The sequence below is a fragment of the Condylura cristata genome, unplaced genomic scaffold (genome assembly GCF_000260355.1).
Source record: "Condylura cristata isolate star-nosed mole 26May11 unplaced genomic scaffold, ConCri1.0 scaffold00007, whole genome shotgun sequence".
In the NCBI taxonomy this organism is placed as follows: Eukaryota; Metazoa; Chordata; class Mammalia; order Eulipotyphla; family Talpidae; genus Condylura; species Condylura cristata.
In genome coordinates this window covers 16,059,532-16,070,163 of record NW_004567108.1, presented here as the reverse complement: position 1 = coordinate 16,070,163, position 10,632 = coordinate 16,059,532, and the positions used below count along the sequence as shown (strand labels likewise).

At 37.3% G+C, this 10,632-nt stretch overlaps 1 protein-coding gene across 1 annotated transcript in view; it reads right to left on the bottom strand.

Moving 5' to 3' along the window:
• The window catches only part of IL7R (interleukin 7 receptor), a 22,331-nt gene that overhangs the window by 10,113 nt on the left and 1,586 nt on the right, over window positions 1-10,632 (bottom strand). Inside the window, exon 2 of the mRNA XM_004678091.1 lies at window positions 8,270-8,408. Coding sequence (XP_004678148.1) covers window positions 8,270-8,408 — 139 coding nt within the window. The remainder of the gene's footprint in view (window positions 1-8,269; window positions 8,409-10,632) is intronic.

Here is a 10,632-nt window from a genome sequence, read left to right as displayed (position 1 = left end):
ATCGAACTCATGCGGGAATGGCTTAAGCTTCTTAGTGTAGTGCTTTAACCCACTGCACCACCAGGGAGAGCCCATCACTGAATATTTTTAAGGGGGAAAAATAATATAGACATCAGGAGATTACGGGGAGACAACAAATCTATATATAAACTCTGCTCACAGCATTACATGACCATTAATTATACAGTATAGGGTAAAGTACTAGGAATTCATGGGCTGGCAATAACTAGAAGGATCTAGAATTACTAAACAGATTTTAGGTATTACTCTCTAATGAGATGATTTGGAGAACAGAACTAAAGTTAACACTCTTTAGAGGAACTTATCAGAATCCTAAGTCCCACAAAACCTATTATCAATACAGCTATGAGTTGCTTAATGACAAGGGTAGAGTCTGAGAAATGTGTTCTTTGGTGATATTATCATTGTGTGACTTTCATAGAGAATAATTAATCCCACCTGGGTAGTCTGGCCTATTATACACCCAGACTACATGGTACAGCCTACAGACCACCCCACATGTGCAGCCTTTTGTCTTTGAAAATGTAATTAAATGACACATGGTTATAGTGCCTTATGTACTTTCAAAAGCAACTATGGAAAACCAGAAAAAGAAAGATGTGACTCACAATGAGGGCAAAACAGTCCATGGAAACTGACTACGTTGGCTCAGAATTTGGAGTTAGCTGAAAGGGACATTCCAGCAGTGCTTCTAAATAATGTTTAAGGACTAAACAGTGAATATGGTTATACTTACTGAACATTTATGTAATTTTAGTGCAGAAAAAGAACTCTAGAAGAGAACAAGACAAATACCATATGATCTCACATTTACATGTAATCTAAAAAGCAAAGAAAACCACATTCATAGACATAGAGAACAGATTGGTGATTAACAGAGATGGGGGTTGGGTTATTGGTGAAATGAGTCTCCATCAGACAATTACAGAGGGACACTTCCTCAACCTGAAAAAAATAACTTACAAAATGTCTATAATTAATTTCATATTTCTGATGAACTTGTGAACATTTCTCTTATATAATAGAGACAAGACAAGGGTAGCCACTTTAATCATTTATAGTGTGAACAGTAATCATTTATAGTGTGAACAGTATAATAGAGGCTCTAGTCAGTTCACAAGGCAAGAGAAATAAATAAATCAACATTAAAAAGGAAGAAAGTGGGCCCTCCCTGGTGGCGCAGCGGGTTAAAGCACTGCACTGAGAAACTAAAGCCACTTCCTCATGAGTTCGATTCCCGCCTGCCCCGGAGGTGACCACATGGCGTGGCAGACCTCTCCTGACCCGCCCGCTGCTCCCCTCAGCAGTGTACTTGTCGATCTGCCTGTTCTGCTCCCCGCTCTGTGTGTGGTGAATCCTCTCACCCTCCGCATCTCTGGCCTGTACCCCAGTTCTGTATGAATAAATAAATAAATCTTTAAAAAAAAAAAAAGGAAGAAAGTAAGATTTTCTTTAATTGCAAACAAATGTTTTCTCACATGGAAAATCATATTCTGCCACCTACTACAGAACCTACAAGCTGAATTCACCAAGGTCAGTAGACAGATATATATAGGCTAATACTAAACAATTCAGAATTGAATTTTAAAAATAGCAATTCCATTTATAATGATGATAAAAAGATGATTAGAAATAAAATATATTCAAGGACTTTACATTAGAAATTAGAAAACATTCCTGAGAGTTATGATGAGGTCTACATAAGTGGAAAACTACACTATGGATGATTAACAAATTCAGTGACAATATGGAAATCTTCTTAAACGGAGCCATACAATCAAAATCACATTAGGATTTGGGAAAAATGACAATTTGATTCTATTTTTTTTGGTATACAAAGAATTCATTCAAAACTACATTGAAAATGTAAATAAATGTGAAGGATTCGGAGCACTTATGTCAAACTTACTATAAAGTTATGCTAACCAATAAAAGCTTAGCATTGGCACAAAGTTAAATAAATTGATCAAAACCAAGTATAGAGTTCATACATAAATTCATACATATAAGATTGAGTTTTAAAAATCAAGGACTCAGTAAATTAAATAAAAAATCAACAATATTTAGAGCAAGTTGTCTTGGAACAATTGAACCTAATGTATGAGTTTTATTCTTAATGAGATTTACATTATAGACATAAATGCAAAGGCTAAAGTTGTAAAATATTTAGAAAAAAATCATAGGAAAATCTCTTCTTGATTGGGATGTAGGTGAAGAGTTGAACTTCATCAAAATAAAAAAATCTTTCTCTTTTTAAAGTATTTATTTAAGAAAAGAAATGGCAAGCTATAGGCTGGCATAAAATAATTGTTATATTTTATCATCTCATACCCAGACACATACACATAACAAAGGAATTGCATCCAGATCATATTAAAAACTTGCACTCATCAACATTAACAAAAGGCAAGTAACTCAATAAAAAATAGACAAAAGATTACAGATACTTGCCATAAGAAGAGATATATATATATATATATATATATATATATATATATATAAATATTTTATAACTTTAGACTTTATATATTAAGTTTACAGTGCAAATCTAAATGACCAAAAAAGAATTGAAAAGGTATAGGAAATGGTAGTTAACATTGTTATTTGTGAAAATGTAAACAAAAACAACAAGGCACTGTGTCAAAGACAACTGTCATAAATGCAGTATAGCTCTCACACACTACTGGTCAGAGACTAGGCTGGTATAACCAGTTTGGAAAACTGTTGGGTAGTTTCTTACAAAGTTAACTACATGCCCATAGTATTGTGGTTAAACAATTCCACTTGAGATTTTTATCCCAGAGAAATGGAATTTACATTTCAAAAAGTTAACAACAACAAAAAAAACCAACAAAAAAGTTCTCAAACTTGAAATAACCCAAATGTCCACTAGGAATAGAAAAGACTGAAAACTTGTGGTATATTCACATAGTGGAAATAATACTCAGCAGTTGAAGAGATGAACTATGTGATATGAATCAACACAGATAAATCTCAAAAACATTTTGCTGAGTGAGAGACATTAGACAGAAAAGAGTAAGCCGTCTGTAACTCCATTTACAAGAACTACTCAGTCACTGTCAAAATCAGAGTGAAGGGATTCAGAACTGTGATTGCTGTAGGGCTGGAGGGAGCCTGAGGCATCCTACTGGAGTGAAACAAATGTCTTACTGGTTGATGAAAATGATGGTCATAGTTTAGATACATTTCTCCAAACAGGCTTAGAAGCTAGACTTCATCATACAAAAGATTTCCCAAAATGAGTGGTTGTCAAAAATGCATAAATTAAATCAACACAGCATGTAAAAATTAGAGTAATGCAAAATATAGTTTCTTGTAAAAACTAATTCAACAAAATAAAAGTAAAACAACACATTTCCCTGTCTTCTTTAACCCTCCTTTTAAATTCCCTATGTGTTGTTAGAAAATAATACCTCAACATGAATTCTTTACATGAAAAGAATTCTTATTAACCAAATTAAGAAAAGAAATTATAGGGCATGTGTTCTAAATCAGTATGTGAACTGGATGCATGGGCATGTGCTAGGCGAAACCTTTCTAAGATTGTCCTGTCTACCCATCTGTATGGTCTGGTTTGAGGTGGACATGGGGATGAAGTCTGAGGAGAATCACTCTCCTCTGAGCTACCGTAGTCTATGAGTGACTGGTTATATTCCTGTAGCCGGGAAAACCGGAGAGATTGGTGAAGAAATGTCAAACTTAATTGTTAAGTATATTCATTTGTGAAGCATTTCTTAAAATCATCTCCCCTAAACTAAATGTAGCTTTTTCTTTAACTACTGTTTTTTAGGGTATGCAGAGGTTCTGGTTTTGAGTGTTCATGTGTGTGTGTGTGTGTGTGTGTGTGGTGTATCTGGACTTTCTAAAGACTCGTGTCCTTTGTGTTGATCTAGATGGGTTTTCCCACTTGGAGTTGAGTAAAAATCAGAAGTCAATTTTAAGGTAAGTTAGAACACCAGAGAATGAATTTGAGAATTTGAGAAGAGTATCAGATGTAAAGATCTGAAGATAGCAACATTGTTAAGATCTGATGAAAAAGGTTAGATGGGAAAAGTGGGGCAGGGACTCACTTCAGAGTTTTAGGTAAATGTGTGATGCAGAGAAATTAGCAGGATGATGGATGGAAGCTTAGTAATTCAGTGCAAAACATTTGTAGGTAAGCATGTGAGTATTTAATTATAGATCATTCATATGCAAAAATACTGGTTCTGTTGGATGTTTATGATCTAAAATAACATTTTTGGTTGTTTCCCACTTATTGAAGAATGGAGGTTAACAATCAATGGACATTAAGAGTTGAGCATATGGTTATCTTGTGAATCTAGCCCTCCTTTTAAGGGGACAGAACTTTTGGAGTGGCTCTATGTTACAGGGAACCATACCAAGTGACTGTACCATACATAAACGACAGTCTAGCTTCATGTCACTGAGCTTGGATCCAGATGACAGGAGGACTTTTAGGCACTCTTTGTTCCCCATGAGTAGTTCAACTCAACTCAATACAATTCTTTCCAGGTCACTTAATCAAAACAATCTTCTTGGTTTCTACAATGTGTTGTTAGGGTAAGGAATGTTCTAAAACTACTCTCTCCAACACAATAGCCACAAACCCCCACATGTGGTTATTAGACACTTGAAATGACTAGTTCAGATTGAGATGTGCTCTAAAAATGAAATAAAAGATTTTAAAGACATAGTATGTAAAAAGTCATAAAATATCTCATTCATATTTTTTGTATTAATGACATGTTGAAGTAATATTTTAGTTATGTTAGGTTAAATACAATATTAAATTAATTTCATGGTTTTTTTTCCCAATATGGTTAATAGAAAACTTAAAATTACACGTGTAATACACTTGTGGGTCACGTGGCTTTTGGTGGGACAAAATTATTCTAGAGTATTTTGGGGAGAAGATAAGAGTACTTGAAGTTTCCAAGTAGTACTATGAGCTAGCTTATTTGGCTCTGTATGATATTTGTAGGGGGCGTACATTCCACAAATCGCCTTTTCTGAGAATAGGGGAAACTTCCAGAGACGTATACTTGATACATTAGCCCCAAAACCTCCCTCCTAAATCTTTTCCAGTCATGAATGGGTTAGTATGGTAAGTACATTTCTCTTGCAACTGAATTACAATTTAATCAGTTCTTTACAAGAAAATATTAAAAAACCCAAACTATAGCTTTTATTCCCTAGTGAGCTCTGAACAACAGAACTAGCTCAGAAATACTGGACAACTTTGAAAGTGAGTTGGTTTCTCTAGAAAGGGCAAAATCAACACTAGACAGGTGCTAGTTAAACCAGGAATATCAGGCATATTTGGCACGTGCAGCTAGTGATCCTGATAATAATTGAAATGCAAATTGACCTATTTGAAGTGGTACCTGTAGATGATGCATGGGGGTAACTGACATGCCCCAAAGAATATGGACATAAAGGAGATATGACCATCTTCTGAGAGCTCTGAAAACGATGTGAGCACCTGAAAAGTAGGGTCCCAAATTTAAGTGCTCTGGTGTCTACACTGGTATATAAATGAGCAAAGTGGGCAAACTTCAGAACTGGTGTTTAATTCCCCATTGATAGAAGCAGCCAGGATTCTTTTCTGGCTACTGTTTGGCTCTGTGGATTTGGTATTATTGAATCTATTTTTTTAAAATAATATAATAGTTTATTGTTACATCATTTTCTGCCTTTTTCCATCTCAGTTGCAATCCCCGTGGGCTTCCCATCACCAAATCACCTGTGAATCTATTTTTTAAAGAGATACCTTTTTCAGTGATGGCAACTAATTAAAAAAGTGAACTACTTGAGATCTGAATCAAATGGCTCTAACAAATATATTTCCTTTATTTTGCTTCTATAATTACTGAGTTGACTTTTGGTTATATTTGTAATGACAATTGTACTGTACACTGAACGAGTTAAGTATCATTCATAGGCACTGAGCATGTTCCCTGCAGCTAGTCCTGTTCTCATGTGAGGCCATCAGAGATCAGAAAGCTTAACTAATCCGTGGGCCTCAAAGCTACTTTAATGCTAATTTTGGGTCTCCAAGACAGATGTCTGTTTCTAATGCCTCTGCCTTGTCACTAGATGTTCCTGAGAACTAGCCAGTTCTGATAAATCAAAAAACTTCAGGACCAGTTAAGGGTGGATTTGTACTGAAATGTGGCCTACTCATTACCTCTGTCCATCTTCCTTCAGACACTGACTCCTGTAGGTCCTGAACACTGTATGAGTTTTGGTCGTAAGTAATAACGTACATTAAAGTAGTCAACTGGCATTCTCAGTCTAGTCTGGCTCATCTAAGCCTGTTCTTGGAAGGTGGAGCCACTCACTGAACACTAAGTACCTTCCTCTTTAAGCCCGGGAAGTCCCTGGTACTGGAGAAATATCTGGTTACTATTAACAATTTCACTTGTGTAATGATTTCAACAGAATGCATCATTTTTAGTTTCTTCTTTATAAATTTAAGTGAACAGAAATAAGCACCAATAAAACTGGTTTCCCAGTGGAAAAAAACCAAACCTCAACCACAAGGTGTGCTCTCTATGTAAGTGAGCTTAATATGAGATGTGCTACCCAATTGCAACCAAAGGAGTTGCATCAATTCCCCGTCAAAGTAGAAACACCTTGACGCAAATGGGTGCTCTCGAGAGGCACCTTCACCTGCCAGTTTGAGCTTACTGTTTCACACTGAAAACATGTATGTCTTAAGACACTTTCTTTCCAACTGTGTCTGAATCCAATGGAAAAAGTGCAATGGAAAGAAAAAGATATGACAGGAAAGTGCAAGAGACTTGTTAAAGACAGCAGGCAGGTTTGTTCAAGAGGGCAAGGATGTGGTCACTTACTGTGTGTGTGAAAGTGGACAGAATGGTCATCCTCGGCCTCCCCAAGAGAAACCACAGCAAAACTGCAGTCCGCCAGACCGGTTGACGGGGAGGCCGAAGACAAATCTCAGTGTTGCCCAAAAGATGAGAGCATCACGTGAGAGAGCTATTCGGCTGCTGTAGTATTATCTAGCGGCAGTCTAGTTTTTGGACACTGTAGATTTCCATTCTTTTCATATTTTATCCCTGGAAAGTGTGTTGGTATAGAAGTGAGCTGTCGAGGCAGATGGAGAAGGCACTGTGGAATTCAAGTCCAAGACTATAGTAATCCATGGTCAGGAGCAGAAAGTGCTACATGAACCAATGCAAAGCTCCTGCAAATAAGCACGAATTGTGGAACTCAGGGCTCATCTAGACGACATATTGTGAGAATCCCTTGAGTGTCTGTGGTGTTTAAGAATCTTTCTTTTACTTCAGGTGGGTTTCTCTACTTTCTTTACTTGGAAACCCAAGCAAGGGCATTGGCATGAATGTGGAGAATTTAGAACAAGGCATAATTTCACATTTGAGTATATTTTCAGGTCAGTAGAGATAGTAACCCTCAGCAACAAGAGCTGATTTGTGCAGGAAGGAAAAGATAAAGTTCTTTACCAAACTTTGAAAGAAGCAGAGACTTTTACTTTTTCTTTGCCCATTTTTATTTCTGAGTCTTTGTGACAGTAAGAGTAAATTAATTCTTATGGATTTTGGAAAATTGCTATCAAGAACCTCACTGGAAGGTAAACCGTGTCACATGGGGAGAAGAGAGGTCTGTATTCATAGGTTTTTGAATAAATGCCTCTCTTTCATTGTTTATTGCAATTGGGCATTTCTTCTAAGTGATTTACATATGTCAATGTATTTAGTCATCACAGCTTCCCTATGAGGTAGTTTATCTCATTTAACAGAGGAAGAGACTGAAGCATAGGGATGTCACATAACCTTTAGGTTAAAAAGCTGGTTGTGCTGATTTGGGGTTAGAAGCCAGACAACTACATTTGAGTGTAACTTGAAGATACAAAGGAGTCTCATGTCAGGCAAGTAGAGTTTTTGGGGAGGAGTGTCTTTGGAAAAGACACTCTGCTATGAATTGGGGTCCCCAAGATCCATGCCATCATTTGGATGCTCAGCAGGACCTAAACGATGAACCCAAAAGTGAGGACTTCTGCTTGAGGCTGCCGGAGAGAGACAAGGAATTTGGGGGAAGCTTTTGAGATTCATTTGATATTAGTATTTGATCATTAGCCCCCACACAACTACCTTTGCATTATTTTGCGGCAGGGATTAGTCAACACATGAAAGCAGAGACAGATGATTTCTAATCAGCCCTTGAAACCATCATTCCTCACCATATCTCGAATCCCAGATTAGTGCTGTTCACTTCTGGATCATCAAAAGTACAGGTCAGGAAGTGCCGAGACCCATCTGCTTCCAACTGACTATAACAGGAGAAGGAATAGTCGTCCAGTTCCGCATCTTCAAAGTCTCCTGGGGGGAAACAAGCCTGTGGGTATTAGGGGGCCAATTTGGAGTGACATTAAGCAAGTGACAGCCTTTTGTGGCAGATGAGTGGTGATTATTGCTAATCTAAAGAGGGAAAGTCTAAGGTGAAGACAAGAAGTAGTTTTCAAAAGACCAAACCCAAACCTTAATGAGCAGAGTTGTCCAGTCCCAAAAGAATTATCATAACTCATAAATAACCTCTAAATATTTCTGCCACTGGGTGAGTGCATTAGAGGTCTAGAATGAAACAGTAAACACACTCTTTTTTTAAAAAATGTTTTTTTTTTCTGATTGGGTTGTACATTTCCAAGAGATATTTTTTTTTTTAAAGATTTTATTTATTTGTGCATACAGAACTGGGGTACAGGCCAGAGGCTCAGGGGCGGTGAGAGGCTTCACCAGAGACAGAGAGGGGGACAGAACAGGCAGATTGACGAAGTACACTGCTGGGGGGAGCAGCGGGCGGGCCAGGAGAGGTCTGCGGTGCCATGTGGTCACCTCCGGGGCAGGTGGGAATTGAACTCATGCGGAAACGGCTTTAGATTCTCAGTGCTGTGCTTTAACCCGCTGCGCCACCAGGGAGGGCCTCCAAGAGATATTTTATCACCATTATTTATTTACTATCTAATCTAACCTTTAGGTTACTAACCTTCATTTATTCCTTCCCAAGTATTTTTTTTCCCAAGTATTTTTTTAATGAAAGAAAATGTTAAATTGTTTTATATTCAGAAGTTTACTTTTTAGGAGGTGGTTTTCTTTGGCTAAATAGGCATCCCAGCTAAAAGTACCAATGAAGTTCGCCATTGTGTGCATATTTATTTAGGCAATTTAACAAATGACTGAGACTTACGTGATTAGATCTGACATGACTCAGCTCTGATGGATGTCAGTGAGTCAGAGGTATTATTTCAGTTCTTATAAAGCCTTCTATAGATCATGTAGCTAATAGTTACTTGCACAATTCTGGAAGTGTCACATATTTTTGTAGCCACTTATGAAAAATATAATCTATCACATGTATTATCTGAGTGCTTAAACTAGGGTGAGACTCTAAGACCAACTTGAAATTTTGTATGCATATTTCACAAAAGAAATAGTCTCAGCAAATATGCTCTAGTTAGGATTTGAGAAGAGCTAGTCATTCTCAGAGTGGTCAGTGTGACTCTGTGCCCACTTCCAAGTACTTTGGTCCAATGATATTAGAAATTAGATTTTTCTAGGGTTTTTAAACAACATATAGAATACATTAAAATCAAACTCCACTGTCCTGAAGGCCATGGGTCTCCAAATACCATTCCATTATATAATAACCCAGTACATCTGTGAGAAAGTTAGAAAACTTGTTTGTAAGTCTATTGGATAAGCTCATATAATTCAAAAAGCACTGGTCACACAATTTTTTCCTGCACTTAATGAGACTATGTTTTAAGTAGCAACTCATCTGACCTTTTAACAGGTGTTACAAGGCATGATTGCTTTGTAACCAAGAAAAATTCCCTCTCAACTTAACAAATCACATAGCATTGTGCAGAGAGCATGTTATTACTGATGTAAGCAGAGCAATTCTTAGTTAAGGGTAATATGCACATAATTAGGACCTATGGAGAGACATGATCGTGAACATTAGCTATTGTACTTTGTCACTGGGATCCCTCATCAGGCTATTCAATCCTCCAAGCCTTAGTGTTCGGGGGCGTCATGGTAAGTATGAGGAAGCCCTGAATGAATATATTCAAAGGGTGAGAGTACATTGAGCACGCAATAGGGCTTATTTATGACTCATATTTTGTTGAGAAATAAGTAATGAAAAGGTAAAATAAGAATTTTAAGTCTGAGATTATACATGAAAACCTGGGGGCCTCTGAAAAAGATTTCTATGTCTACCAAAGGTTCTATTATGATAAATTTGAGCGTTTTGAACAATGAGTTGGCTGATTATTCTTTAAACGTTCACTGGCTAAGCATATTCCACATAAAACTTTTATTTGAATATACGATGTGGTTTGGAAGTTTACTCTTATTATAAGAAACTGGTTAAAAATATATGCGGTTTGGGCCCTCCCTGGTGGCACAGTGGGTTAGAGCACTGCACTGAGAAGCTAAAGTCACTCCCGCATGGGTTCGATCCCCACCTGCCTAGGAGGAGATCCACATGGCCTGGCAGACCTCTCCTGACCGGCCCGCTGCTCCCCTCAGCAGTGTACTTCAT